Genomic DNA, 19,267 nt, shown 5'->3' with positions numbered 1-19,267 from the left:
AGGCAATTGGTTCCTCTAGACTTTAGTTGGGGGTATCGGAGTAAAGGGGGTGCCATACAAATGCCCCTCCCCCCACACTTTTCACATATTTATTTGTATCATTTTCCTTCCACTTCACAATTATGTGACACTTTGTGTTGGTCCATCACATAAAATCCAGGGGGGGGGGGGGGTTGTGGGAAGACATCACAAACCGATTTAAACTCCAGGGTTCTCTTTTGCATGTCTCCCCTGCATTCCTCTATGGTAGATGAGTCTTCCATGTTCTTTCGCCCCCCCCCTTGCCCCATGCTCTACCTTCTCACATCTTATATATTTGTATTGTCCGGGGTCAGGGCTGCTGCCCTTTGGAATCCAGGGAGGCAGTTGCGATGTATAGAGGTGAGAGAGGGGAGGGACTCCGGGTTCAGGTTAATCAGTGATGTGCGAGTCGCAGGATCTGCGTCCTCCGCAGAAAAGACTCGGTGCCGCATCATCACGTTTATAAATGGATTTTCTTGTTTCAGCAAAATAAAAAATAAATTCTGAAAAAAACCTTCCTTGAGCCTTTCAATACCGGGCCCTTTCCCCTCCCCCCCCCCCCCCCCCCCCTCCTGCCCAAGTCTTCAGCTTTCAGCGCTGTCACACTTTGAATGACAATTACGCGGTCATGCAACACTGTACTCATATGACCTTTTATTTTTTGCACAGAACTTTCTTTTGGTGTTTGTTTCCTCTAATCCGTGTTCCCTCTACAGAGTGCTGAGGGCCACACATCACACACCAGGGTTCTGGGGAGGGGGAGGAGCACCTACCTGGTCATAGAGGTGGGGGGACAGATGGGGGGGACTTATCTCTGGAGGACATGATGGGAGGTGTGGAGTGTTGGTTACACCGATTGTACTGCAGGTGATGTGACCTCCGGGTAGTGCAGTGTTGATATAATATTGGTATGCAGACATTGGACTGTAATTACGAATAATTGATTACTGGATTGATTAGAATGGCAGTGATTGGGGGGGGGGGGGGTCCTCTGCTCCACCAGAAGTACCCCCCCCCCCCCTTTAGATCCTTCCATGGAACCATTCTGGAATCTCAGTGCGGCTGTCCTACATTAGTAGTTTGATTTTAGGCGCCTCTTGATGTTGAATTTCTCGCCGTGTCGTCACTTGGGAGCCGCGTCTTTGTCTATTTCTGTGCTGCTCGGAGTTCAGCTTCAATTTTAGACTCTCGTGGTGCCGAGTAGTAAAAAAAAAGTTTCTTGGGAACAATGTGATCTTTGTACATGGTGCAGATCGAGTCACTTGCCTGGAGGCGGAACACTGACAGAGAAGGAGCACTTGTCTCCCAGAGCTTGTACCGGGCCCGACGTGTCATCGCTGACCTCTAAACATTACTGCTGCGTTCCTCTGTAGCTGATGTAAGCTGATGTAAGCTTGTAGCAATTTTGCTGACATATTTGCTACTTATTCAATGTTCTGTGTTTTTTTTTTTTTTTTTTTTTTTTTTTTTTTTTTTTTTTTGCCACTTCCATACATGTGCCTCTTTTTTTAAACAAAGTTCCATATAGTATTATCTGTTGGCAGCACACCAGGTGACAAATCTAATGTCTTTCTCAGACTCTCATCTTTCTTTTAATTCTTCTAGACTGACGCACCATGTCTGCTGGAAACGCACATATCGGAAAGCTCGTTCCCGACTTCACCGCCAAGGCTGTGATGCCCGATGGGCAGTTCAAAGATCTGAAACTCTCAGACTACAGAGGTGGGTGACGTCTGCCATGGCCCAGATTTAAGGGATCTTATAAGGGATCTCTGAAAAATATTGAGTACACAAATTATTTATATATTTTTTTCTTTGTTTACTGTTGAGTGTCTGTCATACTATTACAAAATATTTATGTTTATAAAAAGTAGTTTAACTTTAGAAGGCAAAAGACTACAATGTTATAATCAACACAGATCCAATGGAGTGTGCGGGGTTTTTTGTTGTGATTAACCCAACCATGCCATAATAAATTTTATATACTTCAAAAAAAAAATCAGTCTTATTTGGAAAATAAAAGACCAGATATCCCATTTTGAGATTTTTAATATCTGAGTGACCCGGCTGGGTCCGCAGTACATCTGGTCCATGTTCTGGTAACAGGTGCTCTTTGCATTCTTTACTATATAGATACTTTCCATACTGTAGACTCCATTTATGATTTGAACAAGATTCTGTAATGGGCGAGGGGCGCCCGTTCACCGGAGGTCTGTTGTGCTGCGGCACAGAATTGCTCTCCAAACCACATCCTATGAGCGGGCTGTGGCTGTTTGCCTTTAACTGGCCCTCGGGGCACCGTTCCTCCCATTGATGGAAGGCAATCCTGACAAACGGTGAGGCATCATTCCTCCCATGGACCCCTAGAAATGGGTCACTATTTCTCCCACTGACCCTATGGAGGGTGGCCCCTCATCCTCCCGCTGAATCCAGCGATAAGCTATTCCTCCCTCTGACCCCTGCTCTGCCACTGCATGCGGGTTCCCTGTGCCACCATCTTCTGTACTGACTGTCAGGCAGATGGGTGTCTCCTGGGTTTTTGCACTGGGACCAGTGTGCCGCATATCAGCCCGGGGTGGGTATCCCAGGAGACTTCGGGATAAAGGGTGAAATCATTCCTGCCTGGGTGAGAAATTAAAGTTCATGGCTGGGCTCCGCTGAAGAGGTAGTAAAGTAGTGTCTTTTTCAGCTGTAGCTGGAAGGGGGGGGGGGGTGGGGCACTGTATATAAAAGTACCTAAAGAGGTCGAAGGTCTTCCGAAAACAAAATGGGCTGCTTTAAAGGACTGCCAGTGCAAGATATTGGAGCAAAAGGGGGTCAAGCCATGAAATCAGGCTGAGACAGAAGTCCAGTTAAATCGCACTTGTTTAATAATAAAAGGAAAAAGCGCAAACTTGGTCAAAACACAGCCTAAGTTCAGTAACCAGAATGGATAGTCAGCCAAGCGAGAAGTCAGGGATCAACATAGTGGAACAGCAAGCAGGATCTGGAGCCAGAAGGGATGTCAGCAAAGCCAGTTTTGAACAGGAACGCAGGAGATCTCCTTGGTCAACATCACAGAGGCTAAGGCAGAGATCATCTTGGACTGAACGGCTTAAGTAGGCAGGACTGATGAGCAGGATATCAACAGCTGAGTAACCGTGGAGAGATAGGAGCTGGCAGTTAGCTGACAGCTGAGCAGCCAGCTCAGAGAAGGAAGTGCTGAGCCCAGCCCTGACAACGGGTTACTGTGCATTATATTGCACTGCATGCCTGTCAGAGGTGGCATGCCCCGGTGTGCCATTGAAAATGAATACAATGTTAATGCATGTATGTTACACACTGCACTTAAAAGTGTCAATTTTTTTTTTTCCACTTGCCTTTTTTTGTTTAGTCTAACAGTTTGGGTTTATTTCCTCTGCAGGAAAGTACGTTGTTTTCTTCTTCTATCCCCTGGATTTCACCTTTGTCTGCCCCACGGAGATCATCGCCTTCAGTGACAGGGCGGAGGAATTCAAGAAGTTGAACACAGAAGTCATCGCAGCCTCTGTGGATTCTCATTTCTGCCACCTGGCCTGGTATGTCTGATCTGTATCTGGACAGGAGACGATGGAGGACTTGTGGTGGAAATGTTCTGTGATTGGGGTTGTTGATCGTACGCGGCCAAATGGTGGCAAGCTGTGTGAATGGCGCATTCCTTGGATGTCGTCTGATGCATGCAATTAATTCCACACCATTTCTGATAAAGAAATCTTTGCAGAATAAAGAGAACCCGTTTTTAGGTCCTGATCTGCCAATTCCAGGATGGTTCCAAAACTTTATAAATGAGATCAGACCACACCATGCCAAGGAGACCAGAAACCTGAAGTGCCGCACCACCGATTAAGTCTACATAATAATTTTATTCCAATAAGGGTCAAAAGGACAAAATTTGCTATTGCAAGATTTTTTTTTTTAGACCCCCAAACAATGAATCGGGAATGAATGACGGGACTAATCGGCGTGATCGTCTTCATGGATCTCATTGGCCGCCAATAAAATCTTGACTATTGACCGGTGGTATGGCACTTCAGTTATTTTTAAACCAAAAACCCGGCTATCTGCTGGGGCATTGAAGACGTTTGTCTAATAACCAGATCACCTTCACCAACCAATACCCTACTATTGTGCCATCCTTCCACTTTCCCGAGCAATGCTCCACAGGCTGCCTGCCTTTGTTTTGCACCCTCATGGCACTTTAATTAGACGGTCTGTGAAGCGTTCTTAATGTCTTGTTCACACGGGCGTACTTCAGTGTTCCTCCATGTGAGGTCTGTTACATAGTTACATAGTTAGTCAGGTTGAAAAAAAGACACAAGTCCATCCAGTTCAACCTTAAAAACAAATAAATAAAATAAAAAAATAATCGTACAATCCAAATACCCAATTTTATGCCCACAATTGATCCAGAGGAAGGCGAAAATAAACCCCAGCAGAGCCATGATCCAATTTGCTACAGCAGGGGAAAAAAATTCCTTCCTGATCCCCCCCCCCCCCCCAAGAGGCAATCGGATTTTCCCCGGATCAACTTTACCTATGTTAGTACCCAGTTATATTATGTACCATCAGGAAAGTATCCAGGTCTTTCTTAAAGCAATCTACTGAGCCGGCCAGAACCACCTCTGCAGGGAGTCTTCCACATTTTTACAGCTCTAACTGTGAAGAAACCTTTCCGTACTTGAAGATGAAATCTCTTTTCCTCTAGACGTAAAGAGTGCCCCCTTGTCCTCTGGGTTGACCGTACAGAGAACAACTCAACACCAAGTTCACTATATGGACCCCTAATATATTTGAACATGTTGATCATATCCCCCCTTATTCTCCTCTTAAGAGAGAATAAATTCAGTTCCTCTAATCTTTCCTCATAGCTGAGCTCCTCCATGCCTCTTATCAGTTTGGTTGCCCTTCTCTGCACTTTCTCCAGTTCCCCGATATCCTTTTTGAGAACTGGTGCCCAAAACTGAACGGCATATTCCAGATGAGGTCTTACTAATGATTTGTACAGATGATATCTCTCTCTCTGGAGTCCAGACCTCTCTTATACAGGAAAGGACTTTCCTCGCTTTGGGAACCGCAGCTTGGCATTGCATGTTATTATTGAGCTTATGATCTATGAATCCCCCCCAGATCCTTCTCCACTATGAATCCCCCCAGATCCTTCTCCACTATGGATCCCCCCAGTATGTATGATGCATATTCTTAGCCCTCAAGTGCAGAACTTTACATTTATCAACATTAAACCTCATCTGCCACATAGTCACCCAATTAGAGCATTGAGGTCGGCTTGTAAATTGGTGACGTCCTGTAAGGAGGTTATTCCACTGCATAGGTCGGTGTCATCTGCAAAGACTGAAATGTTACTTTTGATCCCAGACCCAATATCCTTTATAAAGATATTAAAAAGTAAGGGTCCCAGCACTGAACCTTGGGGTACACCACTGATAACCTCACACCATTCAGAGTAAGAATCATTCATCACGACTCTCTGAATTCTCTTTTAGACAGTTTTCTATCCATTTACAAACTGATGTTTCCAAACCTGTAGACTTTACCTTCCACATGAGCCGTGTGTGGGGAACTGTATCCAACACTTTTGCAAAATCCAAGTATACCACGTCCACAGCCACCCCTCTGTCCAAGTATACCACGTCCACAGCCACCCCTCTGTCCAAGTATACCACGTCCACAGCCACCCCTCTGTCCAAGTATACCACGTCCACAGCCACCCCTCTGTCCAAGTATACCACGTCCACAGCCACCCCTCTGTCCAAGTATACCACGTCCACAGCCACCCCTCTGTCCAAGTATACCACGTCCACAGCCACCCCTCTGTCCAAGTATACCACGTCCACAGCCACCCCTCTGTCCAAGTATACCACGTCCACAGCCACCCCTCTGTCCAAGTATACCACGTCCACAGCCACCCCTCTGTCCAAGTATACCACGTCCACAGCCACCCCTCTGTCCAAGTATACCACGTCCACAGCCACCCCTCTGTCCAAGTATACCATGTCCACAGCCACCCCTCTGTCCAAGTATACCATGTCCACCGCCACCCCTCTGTCCAAGTATACCACGTCCACCCCTCTGTACAAGGTTTTACTTACCTCCTCATAAATGGAAATCAGATTTGTCTGACAACTTCTGTCTTTCATGAATCCATGTTGTCTGTTGCTTAAAGTGTTTTTGTTCAGCAAGAACTCGTCTATGTGGTCTTTTATTAATCCCTCCAGTATCTTCCCAGCTATAGAAGTTAATCTAACAGGTCTATAGTTACTTGGTAAAGACTTTGATCCCTTTTTAAATATAGGCACCACGTTCGCCCTGCGCCAATCCAGTGGGACTATTCCCATCATTGAGTCCCTAAAAAATTAGATACAATGGCTCTGCAATTACAGAGCTCAATTCTTTTAGGATCTGTGGGTGGATGCCATCAGGTCCAGGTGCTTTATCCACCTTTATTCTGTCTAAATATTTCTGAACCAGATCACTTTTGAGCCATTGTGGATCATTTGGGGCTGTGTCACTATCACCCCCATTATGGACATGAGCTCCCCCATGCTTTTTTTGTGTACACAGAACTGAAGAAAGTATTTAATAAATTAGCCTTCTTTGTCCCCAGTCACCCACTCCAGATTATTTTGTAGATTATTTTTTATGCTCAGACTTGACCTTTTTACTATTAATATATTTGAAGAATTTTTTGGGGTTTGTCCTACTTGCTATCTTTTGCAATCTGTCGTTCGTTTTGAATTTTTTGCATCCTTTATTTCCTTTTTACATATTCTGTTAAATTCTTTGTAACATTTAAATGACACTAGTGATCCTTCATTTTAATATTTTTTTTAAAAGCTCTTCTTATAGTTTATAGCTTTTCTAACTTTTGCTGTGAGCCACATGTGAGGTCTGTATTTTTCCCTGCATGTGATACACGGGCAGTCCATGCGTCTGTGTGCAGGAAGTCTTATTCATGTCCATTGGGATGCAGCGCCTGTGCTACCGCTGCTCCAAATCTGACATATGTGTAAGGTGCAGGTCCATGTCCCCAATGCAGATGGTGAGTTTGTGGACCTGCCCCCCCCCCCCCCCCCCAATGGATGCCAATCTAGGAGCTATGGCTGGGTCCATGTAGCCAATTGCCCTGAATAGGACTGCCTGCAGATGCATGGGATACCTGAGCTTCCCACCCAGAGGAAAAAATGGCCTGAACATGGGTGTACACAAAGTCCATATTAAAGGAAATTGAACTAGTTAGACCACTCGCGGCAGTTGTACTACGCCAAGTTGGCTCCGCTGCGACTATTAGTCATTGTACAAGGTGATTTGTGGTGGAGCCAACCAGCGGGTCCAGCCACCTGCAATCACTCCAGAGACGGGCAGAACGAGGATCTGTCAGCGTAAACGGGGGAGGAGTGATTAGGATCCTCCCTCTTTTTGGGTCCCCTTCCAGGCTCCTGCCAAGTGCCCCCAGAGCAAACCACTTACTGGTGCCCCCAAGCAGGCTCATCCCAAGCCGCTGCGCCACATGTCCATTCAGACAGCCATGGCTTGGCCCTGCCCCTTCTCCTCACTGTCTGACAGCAGCAAGAGCCAATGGGAAGGGGGAGCTAAGGCTTGTGTGCACATCGCTGGATCGATACGGGGCTCGGGTAAGTATTGGCGGGGGGCTGCTGCACACGAGGTGTTTTTTTTATCTTCATGCATAGAATACATGAAGGTAACAAAACCTTGAGCCTTCACAACCACTTGAAGTACGCCCATCTAAATGAGGCCCAACAAGGAACGGGTTATTGGAGCCACCAATAGGTGAACAATGGATCAGAATCGGATTCTGGAGGCCACTCTCTGACATGGATATACTGGGTGTCCCAATGCAATCAGAACAGCCTATAAAAGATAAGAGGGCCACACTTAAGTCCAGTAAAATGTTTGTATTTTCTTGGAACAGATCAGAGACGACGTGTCTCAGGGGCCCACAACTCCTGTTTTGGTGGTTGGAAGGCCATTGACTTTAGTGGGCTGCCTTAATGCAACTCGCACTCACCTAAGGTGACATAATGAGTTTACACATGTGCATTGATGCTCCCTACATCTGTAGCGGCCCTTAGACTTTGATCCCTTGGAATGCACCAGGAATGTGTTTACCTGCAAGATCAGTTGGGAGTTTAATGATTAAGGAATTTTAGTGCCTGTGGAAGTCTCTGGAAATGTTCACATCGTGGAATTACTCTCAGCCTTGTGCATCGCTCAACGTGGCATTTCCTGAACCAAATTCTACTTCCTCTGTGGATGAAGAGATTTTATTAATTTCCTCGCCTTGTGATTGGGCAGAATAGTACAGGGGTGTCGCCTCCATTACATCTCGGGCCGCATCAGCAGTGTGGTTGCCCTCAAAGGGCTGTTTGTGTACAAAGTGCAGAGTTTAGGGATGTGTTGGGCTGTGGATAATGGGGCACCACCAACCCTCCAATAAGGGGCCCAGACAGCTGGGTGAATTGGATGTGGGCAGGAAGGTGGATAGGTGGGGGTGGGCAATTGTTGGGACTAATTCCCCCCCATATGGCTCTGCAGCAGCTGAAAGCTGGCTTCTTCCTCTCTCCCTCCTGCTGCAGAGAGCCATAGAGGGGATTTGTGAAGGAGTCACTTTAGGCGGAGGAGGGGCCCATGGAAGCCAGAATCCCTTGGGGAGGTTGGGGAAAACCTTGTTCCAGTCACCCTGTATCCCTAATAGGGACACAGGGTGACCAAGAAATCCAGTCTGATCTGTACAGCGAGTCCGATTAGTACAGATCAGACTGGATTTCTTGGTCTCACTGAGCCCCTATTAGGGATACAGGGTTCCTTAGAAAAAGGAGGTGCATGGGGGGGGGGTTTCAGTAACTGCCTTCCTGTGCACCATATGTTCTCTGTCCATGCCCCCATCTGCTAGTTTCCCTCTTATTTCCACTGGCAGTTACAAGCACACAATAAGATCCTGCAGGATGTCCCTTTTTAACAGCCCCTTTCCTGAATGATCAACAGGTGATCTGTAACAATCGCTCATTGTGTTCATTCATAGCTGAAGCATTGTAAACTTTTTTTTTTTTTTTTGGGGGGGGGGGGGGCTCCTGTCACATTGGCTATGTGGGTCCCAGTGGTTTTTAACAGCAGCCCCGGTGCTATGTACAGAGTTCAGGAGTGCAATATGTACAGGCTTAGGCCTAACAGAGTGCAGGGTTTGGGGGTGCGTTGTGTGCACGGTTGAGGAGTACCTGACTGATCTGTTAGAGCTGTGAGCCGCCCAAGGTAACGCTGTCCTTGTAAACATCAGAAGCCTTCTGTGTTTACAAGTGACAGCGGAGGGTAAGAGCCGGAGGTGTCACGTTCCAGCCCGCGGGTCTCGTGTTTTCCATGGAATGGTGATATTGCTGTCATACATCTGGTAACGCTGGAATTTTTCTCCTGCAGGACCAACCAATCCAGGAAGGATGGCGGTTTGGGCCCCATGAAGATCCCCCTGGTCTCGGACATGTGCCGGACAATCTCCAAAGATTTCGGTGTCCTCAATGATGAAGGAATCTCATTCCGGTAAGCGCATGTTTCTCGTTAAAGTCCTCTGATTCTTGCCGCAGGCCAAGCGGTGCGCTTCACTTTGGTAAATTGTGCCTCTTTAGCACGGCATGCTGGGAACTGTAGTCCTGCACCCAGAACTCTTCCGTTTGCCCGGCACTGATAATAAATGAGAATGTGACCCTCTGTTCTCTCCTCTGCAGGGGACTCTTCATCATAGATGAGAAGGGGATCCTCCGTCAGATCACCATTAATGACCTACCCGTCGGCCGCTCTGTAGATGAAACTCTGCGGCTGGTGCAAGCTTTCCAACACACAGACAAGTACGGAGAAGGTGAGTTGTCAGATCATTGTATCGGCAGGTTGTAAGTTGTTTTTTAGAACAGACTGCATTGGGTGTAACTAACAGTAGTGCAGTGTGTCCTCATACATGGCTGGGGCCACAGGGGCTGCTGCCCTGGGTGCAAAATCATACCTCCTAACCATCTAGCAATCTACCCCTCTGCAGCAGCCAACTTTTCTCCTCATTGGCTGCCCAAAACTTCATAAACTGACTAGTATTCATATACAGGGCCTTGACAAGGTATTCATACATGCATTCCACATGTCATGTTACAGCCAAAACCATCAATGTATTGGGATTTTATGTGATGGACCAACACAAAGTGTCACATAATTGTGAAGTGGAAGGAAAATTATAAATGATACAAATAAATATGTGAGGTGTGGGGGAGGGGCATTTGTATGGCGCCCCCCGGAGTCAATACTTTGTAGAACCCCCTTTCTCTACAAGTCTTTTTGGGGGTGTCTCTACCAGCTTTGCCCATCTAGAGGACATTTCTGCCCATTCTTCTTCTTTGTAAAATATCTCAAGCTCTGTCAGATTGGATGGAGAGCGTCTGTGATCAGCAATTTTCAAGTCTTGCCACAGATTCTCAATGGGATTTAGGTCTGGACTGTGACTGGGCCATTCTAACACATGGATATGCTTTGATGTAAACCATTCCATTGTAGCTCTGGCTGGATGTTTCGGGTCGTTGTCCTGCTGGAAGGGGAACCTCCGCCCCGGTCTCAAGTCTTCTGCCGACTCTAACAGGTTTTCTTCTAAGATTGTCCTGTATTTGTCTCCATCCATCTTCCCATCAACTCTGACCAGCTTCCCTGTCCCTGCTGAAGAAAACCATCCCCACCACATGATGCTGCCACCACCATGTCTCACGGTGGGGATGGGGTGTTCGGGGGATGGGCGGTGTTAGTTTTCCCCCCACATAGCGTTTTGCTTTTAGGCCATAAAGTAGAATTTTGGTCTCCTCTGACCAGATCACCTTCTTCCACATGTTTGCTGCCCCCTCCCCCACATGGCTTCTCACAAACTACAAACAGGACTTCTTATGACTTTCTTTCTCCAATGTCTTTCTTCTTGTCACTCTTCCATAAAGGGCAGATTTGTGGAGAGACGACTAATAGTTGTCCTGTGGACAGATTCTCCCCCCTGAGCTGTGGATCTCTGCAGCTCCTCCAGAGTTACCATGGACCTCTTGGCTCTTCTCTGATGAATGCTCTCCTTGCCCGGCACGGTCAGTTTAGGTGGACGGCCATGTCTTGGTAGGTTTGCAGTTGTGCCCATACTCTTTCCATTTTCCGATGATGGATTGAACAGAGCTCCGTGAGATGGTCAAAGCTTGGGAGATTTTATTATAACCAAACCCTGCTTTATACTTCTCCACAACTTCATCCCTGACCTGCCTGGTGTGTTCCTTGGCCTTCATGATGCTGTTTGTTCACTAAGGTTCTCTAACAAACATCTGAGGGCTTCACAGAACAGCTGTATTTATACTGAGATTAAATGACACACAGGTGGACTCTATTTACTAATTGGGTGACTTCTGAAGGCAATTGGCTCCTCTAGATTTTAGGTGGGGGGGGGGTGCGTGTATGTATCACAGTAAAGGGGGCGCCATACAAATGTTCCCCCTCCCACACACACGCGCTCACTTTTCACATATTTATTTGTATGGTTTTCCTTCCACTTCCACAATTATGTGACACTTTGTGTTGGTCTATCACATACAATTTGCGTTTTTGGGTGTAATATGACAATATAATGTTTGTGGGTTTATATTTTTTATTGGCTAAACATATTCCAGGTGCACCACAATGGAAGGTAGACATCCTGTCCCTCCCCTGTAGGCATGTTTGGAAGCGGTGGTCTTCTGTACACCTCCTGCTAAGTTGGATCTCTTAAAGCAGAGCAGAAAGCCAGGGTCCTTCTTTGCTGCAGGCTGGCAAGTGCCGGGCTTCTCTATTCAGGCTGTGGCTGCTTTGTAAAGAAAGTGAAGTCTTGGACTTTTGCACACAGTAGATTTGATGGCACTTGGAATGTATTTAGCTGATTAAAACGAAGAGTTTCCTGTAAAAGAACCTGCAGGGTGACTTTCAGCCCAGACTGATGAGTGGGGAAGGGCTGTTGGGACTGTTCCTGCTGGCGTCCATGGCGGTGGAATGGGCGCAGTGCCAGCACCTGGCTGGGTGTGTTGCAGGTTGCGCAGTAAAAGCTGCACGGACCTGCCATGACTCGCCGAGATGCTGCAATGCCGAGTCTCCATAATCTCTCGGATTTCTTTTCCAGATTGCCCTGTGTGTGGCGCAGCGGCCACAAAAACACAAGAGAGCCAAACTAAGGCGGTAACGGTGACCTCCAATCAGAGGGTGACTTTAAGATTAATTTATCAATGAACCAATCCACTCCGAGCAATATGGAGTCTTCTGCCCAATCCAAAATCTCCTTCCTCCAGCCACTGCCCGCTCTACAAGGGGCACTTTATGGGCACCGTTGTGTTCAGGAGAATAAACCAGAGAGGTGGCAGATCCCCCCCTCTGCAGCCTTATAGTGCTTCTTCACCGACCAAAAAAATGTTATGTTGCAGCTTGCTGGTCTTCTCATGCGGTGGGGGTTTCATTATCATCTGGGGATCCTGCCAGTCCTACAGTGACAATGCTCCTGTATTGTAGCTATGGAGGAGCTGCATTGCCTTCCTAGAACAGGACTACAGGAACCCTCCTCTCATAGTCTTAACATAAGATGGAGGTGTTCTGCGGTCCAGAGATCTATCCTCCTTTCCGTCATCTTCCCGGTCTTCGTCCATACATTGGAAGGGAAGGTTTAGGCCATTACAAGTCCCATAATCCATGGAGACTCTCGACCGCCTCAAGCAGAAATCCCAGAGCCATGACGGTGCTTGTCGTTTAGCAACAGCTGGCGGCTTCCATCCTTGCCGAATTTGTTAAATGCTTAAAAATAAGGAGAGGAGCCGCAACACAGAAAGGAGGGGGGGGGGGTGCACCATGGTGGGTATTCACTCCCAGATCTCATAGAATCTGGAATCTTTGTAGAGAGTTGTATCCATTGGCATCTGTACGATGTATTAAGTGTCCATGGATAATGTGGCCCATCGGGCTCCACCTAAATTTCAGCGCAGACTGCCCCTTTAAAGTGGTGTTGCCACCAAAAAATAGTTTAAAATTCTAAAAAAAAAAATAATCTGAATTTTTTTTTATTTATTTTATTACTCGCCTCTAAATACCTGTTGCTAGGGGGTCCCTCGTAGTCTGCCTTCTTCAATGCCCAGGCTGGTGACATCACTTCCCCTCGCGCCGCACAGTCACCTGGGACTTGTCACGTGTCCCAGATGACTGTGCAGCGTATCATGGCGCCGCTCGTGCATGCGTAGTGAGTGCCTGGCTGTGAGGCCACAGCCGGGTGCCCACAGTAAGAATGACGGCGCCGCGAGCGGAGAATGAGGGGGGCTTCGTTCCCCCACATCTCTGGACCCCGGGACAGGTAAGTGTCCAATTAAGTCAGCAGCTGCAGTATTTGTAGCTGCTGACTTTAAAAAATAAAAAAATAAAATGTATATATTTTCTTGGGGTCACACCACTTTAAGATTCAAATGTCTTACATTGATGGTGTATTGATCATCCCCTTCTATTGGATAACAAGCTGTGAATGGCCCAATAAAACGGGGCTCAAAAAGTTCAAATCTGTAATCATTAACAAGGGAGAAGTTTATTGGCACAATGTGGAGATCACACACTGGCAGAGTCTGGAGGTCGGAGATGAAGAAACAATGTAACAGAAAAATACTCTTCCAGGTGGAAGAAATGTGTCTGTCTAATCAAAAAAATCATGAATGGCAACAAAGTTTAGATTTCCGGGCCATACAATCTACCCGTATAGAATGTCCGATATTTTGCTGCACCCTGAAATGGCGAAAATTGCCCGAGGTGGGTGCCGGTCTAAGTCCTTGTCTGAATTCTGAGGTCCTCCTCATGGGCACCCGATCTGAACCCCTAAATCTATGGATCTGAAGTGGAGGTAAATGTGAGGGACACTCTTACCTTTTCTGCATGACAGATCTGTCTTTTCATTGAAATTGGAATGAATGTCGCTGGCTTTTTACAGCACCAATTCCAAAAAGTGTCTATATATATATATATATAACACACACACACACAGATTTTCACAATGGAAAGCAATATCAATTTTTTAAACTGAGAAAGTGGACCATATAAGGGGGGGGGGAATTGGGTCATTGTGAAATTGATGGCAGCAACATATCTCAAAAGTTGGGGTGAGGCCATGTTCAGTACAGTGTAGCGCTGCCCCCCCCCCCCCCCTTTTTACCAGCACTCTGTAAATGTCAGGTGAGGAGATGAGTTTTTTTGGGAGAGAAATGTTGTCCCATTGCATGATATAGTTTTCTGACTGCTTAACAGTCCTGGGTTTTTGTCATAATTTTTGGGGCATCTTGAAAAGAAGAAAAATTCAGTAGGTGAAAGGTCTGGACTGCAGGCCAACCAGTTAAGCCTCTAGACTCTCCTGCTAGGAACCCATGCTGGGATCATAGATGCAACATGCAGTTTAGAATTGTCCTGATGCAATATGGAAGGCCTCCCCTAAAAGATGTCATCTGGATGGAAGGATATGTGGCTCTAACACCTGCAGAGCTTTTTCAGCATTGATGGTGCCTTTTCAGATGTGCAAGCTGCCCAACACCCCCCCCCCCCCCACCCCCCTTAGTCCAAAGGATGCGTCACTCATGGTTGCAAAAAAAGTCAAATTTCAATTTGGTCTGACCACAGAACAGTTTTAGTGCCCGTTCACACAGGGGCGACACGACTTGCAGCACGACTCAGACGCGATCTGCACGCGACTTCAGCAGCGACTTGCAAAACGACTACTGTATAGCAGTCAATGCAAGTCACCTGAAGTCGCCCCAAAAATACTACAGGAACCTTTTTCTAAGTCGGAGTGACTTGAGTCGCTCCTATTAGAACGGTTCCATAGTACAGAACGGAGCGCGACTTGTCAGGCGACTAAGTCGCCTGACAAGTCGCGGTAGTGTGAACGGGCACTTACTCTTTGCAACAGACCATTTATAATGCGATTTGGAAAAGACTGTTTCTGGATCATGTTCAGATATGGCTTCTTCTTTCCATGGTGGAGATTTACGTTGTGTATATTCAGATGGCACGGCGAGTTGTATTCAGACCATGATTTGCGGAAGTGTTTTTTTGAGCCCATGCGGTGATCTTGTCTGCTGTCTGAGGATCCGATGATCACCGCTATCCAATATTGTGTTTTGGCCTTGCCCCTTTTACGCAGATGTCCCCAGATTCTCAGTAGTTTCATATGTACTGCGTGTCCTAAAAGTGCAGCGCTACATAAAATTGCCGTGTGCAAAACCTTCTTGAAGTGAACAGAAAATCCAATCAAAATATTATTCAATCCAAAATTGTCCTTATGCAAAAGTGCAAACATATATTATATTCCTAAATTGATCACTGAAGTGCTCCTGGGCAAGCAATTCATGCATGCCGGTGTCCCACACTGGATCGATCGATCCTGACGGCGCAGTGCTCAGACATTCACTGTTGTAAAACCTTCACTATAAATAGGATGGGGGAGGGGCTTACCAGATCGCCAATGATCTTCCTTACTCGGGACGATCACTCAGCACTTATTGGGATCTCTGATCCTCGGATGGAAAATCCAGAAATGTTCCCCTTATGGTGACAAGATGATCGGCTCACCGTCTCCGCTGGGATGGAGGGATCCTCAGTTAAAATGGGTAGAATGGACTCCTCATGGTGTAATGTGGTCTAAACAATTTATTTTCAAATCGGCGCACTTCCATATAAAACAAAATGCTGCTGGCTGTAAATCTCTATATCCCGCGCGATCATTCAGTCATCCATTGACAAATGCATCTGTGCGTTGTCCCCGATGCACGCACACCTTGCTGCGCAGATGCTTTACATCCTCCTGCATATCCTTCACCTGGATGAGATTTTGTATCGACCAATAACATGTTTTGATACAAACTTATGGTACTTGGAACTTTGCACAGTAGCTTTGAAGTGCTGTGTGTGTTTTTTTTTTTTTTTTTTTTTTTTTTTTTTTTTTTTTATATTTTTTCTATAATTTAATGCTAATTTTCTTCAGTAATTTTAAGATTTTTGGTTAAGCCGGCCAAAAATATACACTTTTCTTTTAGGTTTACCAAAACCCCATATAATATGACCCTAAACCCTCTCAATTTGTATGCAGTCCGGCAGGCTTTTGCACTCCACAGTTGCAGGTAAATCGAAAGGAAATTGTATAATGTATGGCCAGCTTTAGCCTATGAATAGTTTGAATATCTAAAATGGAACTGTATATAATTTATAAATAAAAAAAAATAATTTCCCCCTTGCTTTTCCAGTCTGCCCGGCGGGATGGAAGCCCGGAAGTGACACCATCAAACCCGACGTCGCACAAAGCAAAGAATTCTTCTCCAAGCAAAAGTGATGTCAGGAAGTGCTGCCCCTCGTAGCCGGGCTGACGGGGCCCCCCCCCCCCCTCTCTGTATACGAAGTGCTGCCCCCTCCCCCATAGCTGGGCCTGGCCACCTCCTTTGTATAGAAAATAAAGTATTTTTAGTAAAATGTTACAGAATATCTCGGCAGTGTAGATGGGGGGAGGGGAGGGGTGTCTGTGCTGTAACATTCCCTATTTTTGTCTTTTATGATTTTTGTATATTTTTGTAAAAGCCGATTGTAGTTTTGACGTGAGATCCTCAGAATCTCCAATTTAAAAATGTCAGCAAGAAAATGGTTGGATTCTTAATCTCATGAACGGTATACAATAAAGATCAAAGCAAATGAGGTGTGTGCGTTGTGATATTTTTTTTGGGGGGGGGGGGTTGATTCAGCTCAACAGGTAGTGGGGGGGGGGGGTTGTTTTTTTGGCTTGTTGCCCCACGCAATAAGGTTTCAAAAAAAATAAAGGTTTCCACCATTACTTGAAAAATGCAAAAGTGAAAATCCTTCACCTCCCTTACAGCTCACACTATCGCCAAACGACGGCTCCAGCAGTCGTGGGAGGGTGTTTATTGATGACGTCCTCCCTAACCCAACCCCCCAGCTGTTTAGAGTAAAGGGCCAATCACAGCGTTCCTTTACCATGTGATCAGCTGTGTCCAATCACAGCTCATACCATGTAAACAAATGATTGTTATGGGAATTTCCTTTCCTCAGCGCTGTCAGTGTGAGGAAAGCTGGTAACTGGCAATCCTGTGCCAGCAGACTCATCAATCAAGAAAAATTACTTACTTTTATTAAAAAAATAAAAAAATATAACCAAAACAAATCTGTGGGGTTTTTTGGTCGTTTTGTTTAGCAGAACATCAAACCTCCAGGGGTGATTAAATGCCACCAAAAAGCTCTGTGAAAAAGCGTGGTGGTGCTGAAAATTGTCCTGGGCAAGAAGGGGGGGGAAGGGGGTGGGTGGAAGTGCCTGGTAGGCGAGGGGTTACTGACACTTTTTAGTGTCAAATATATATGTGTGTGTGTATGTATGGTATGTATGTGTGTGTGTGTGTGTGTGTGTGTGTGTGTGTGTATATATATATATATATATATATTACACACAGTTATACTCGCCTTTATGTAATGGCTTTTGCATAGTGGCCCCAATCCGCCTCTTGGATCCCTCACCAGCTTTCTATGGGACACGCATGAAAAGGACCTAGGTCCTCCTCTTCATGCGAGTGTCCCATAGTAGGCCATTTGCTATGGAAGCACAGTGTGTGCTCGCTCCTGAGCTGTGTTTTGGAGCTGCGCTCCATAGACTTGCACAGCGGGACATTGCCCTGCCCCCCACTTAACTGCAACTGACAGCGGGAGCAGCCAATGCCTCTTGTCCCTGTTTGACGAGGAATAGATGCAGCCAGGCACAGCTCTGGATCTAGTCTCCCCCCTTTCCTGAGTGGACAGAAGTAGATGTTTCAGTTTTAAAACTTTGTAAATAAGTACATTTTCTCCGGCACAGATGGGCACTGATTGGCATCCATTAGTACAATACAATGCCGCCTATCAGTGCCAAACAATAATGCATGCCAATCATTGTGGGCACTGATTGGCATCCCTGGTCTAGGGTGGCATACCTGGTGCTGGGCATCCCTGGTGGTCCAGTGTGGGCATCCTTGGGGGGGGGGGGGGGGGCTGCGCTGATGATCAATCAGCACAGACCCTCCCTGTCAGCTCTCCTCTACTGGCATCTGACCGACACGAGGTGAGGAAAAGCCGATCAACAGCTCTTCCTATTTACATTGATCAGCCGTGATTGGACACGGCTGATGACTGGGTAAGGAGTCTCCAATGGAGACTCCTTACCAAGATCGTAGTTGCGGGGTGTCAGACCGACGCCCCACAACAACGTTCGCTGCGATGCGCGCCCCAATTTCCAATATCTGTTCAGGATTTCGAAACCACTTTACCGCTGTCATTCTGCTATATGGCGGGTGGCAAAGTGGTTAATGGAAGGAATGTTCCCCCTTCCCACCCATCGTAGACACACACACACACACACACACACATATATATATATATATATATATATATTTTATAAAAAAATCACTCATATAATCTTTGTGCTGGGAGCGCACCACAACGAGACTGGGCTCTCGTGAACAGTTGGGTGACCCAGAATCATGAGTCCCAGGTCCCAATTGCTGTTGATGGCCTCTGATTGGCTATCACAGTGATCAGTCGCTATGAAGCCCGCCCCTGCATTTACTTCCTCTTCTGAATGGTTGGGAAGATAGGTTGTACACGTTATATAATACATTGTATCTTACTCTCCTTGCAGGAGATAAAGCTGTCAAAAGAAGAGAAAATAAAATGTGTATATAAAAATAAGGACAAAAATGACCAGATCAAGGATTGCCAGGGTTGGGGTCAAAGGTCATAGTCTGCATATTTTGGGGTAGAATAATAAAATTTGCTGAACACACTGTAGCAGATTTACTTGTAAACAAATACAGCCAATGATTGGTAAGCTGCAATATATATATGATGAATTTTGGTGTTGGGTTTAATACCACTCTGACTATTGGCAGCTGCCCCCCATGTATGGTATGATTGGTGGGATGATGGATAATTACCCGTCACAAGAAGTGGGCACTTGGAATGGCATCCAACAACTGTTATACTTTTGTGCCACAACATGTAGAACGGCTGTAAAACCTCCAACATGTTTCTGCCATCAGACTATGACTAAGGCCTGATGGCTGAAACATGTTGGCTTTTTTTTTTTTTTTTACACAGCAGTCAAACATGTTTTGGCAATAAACTAACT

General features: G+C 46.1%; 1 protein-coding gene across 1 annotated transcript in view; it reads left to right on the top strand.

Moving 5' to 3' along the window:
* PRDX1 (peroxiredoxin 1) overlaps positions 1–16,794 on the top strand; it is a 19,571-nt gene extending 2,777 nt beyond the window's left edge. The window contains exons 2-6 of the mRNA XM_077450794.1: positions 1,627–1,743; positions 3,425–3,578; positions 9,487–9,606; positions 9,792–9,922; positions 16,353–16,794. Coding sequence (XP_077306920.1) covers positions 1,638–1,743; positions 3,425–3,578; positions 9,487–9,606; positions 9,792–9,922; positions 16,353–16,438 — 597 coding nt within the window. The 5' untranslated portion in view covers positions 1,627–1,637 and the 3' untranslated portion in view covers positions 16,439–16,794. The remainder of the gene's footprint in view (positions 1–1,626; positions 1,744–3,424; positions 3,579–9,486; positions 9,607–9,791; positions 9,923–16,352) is intronic.
* The last annotated feature ends 2,473 nt before the right edge of the window (positions 16,795–19,267 follow it).

The sequence above is a fragment of the Lithobates pipiens genome, unplaced genomic scaffold, assembly GCF_037356315.1.
Source record: "Lithobates pipiens isolate NorthernLeopardFrog02 unplaced genomic scaffold, aLitPip1_a1.2 Scaffold_23, whole genome shotgun sequence".
NCBI classification, from domain to species: Eukaryota; Metazoa; Chordata; class Amphibia; order Anura; family Ranidae; genus Lithobates; species Lithobates pipiens.
The sequence above is the reverse complement of the archived record's forward strand: the minus strand, read 5'-3'. Positions and strand labels throughout refer to the sequence as shown.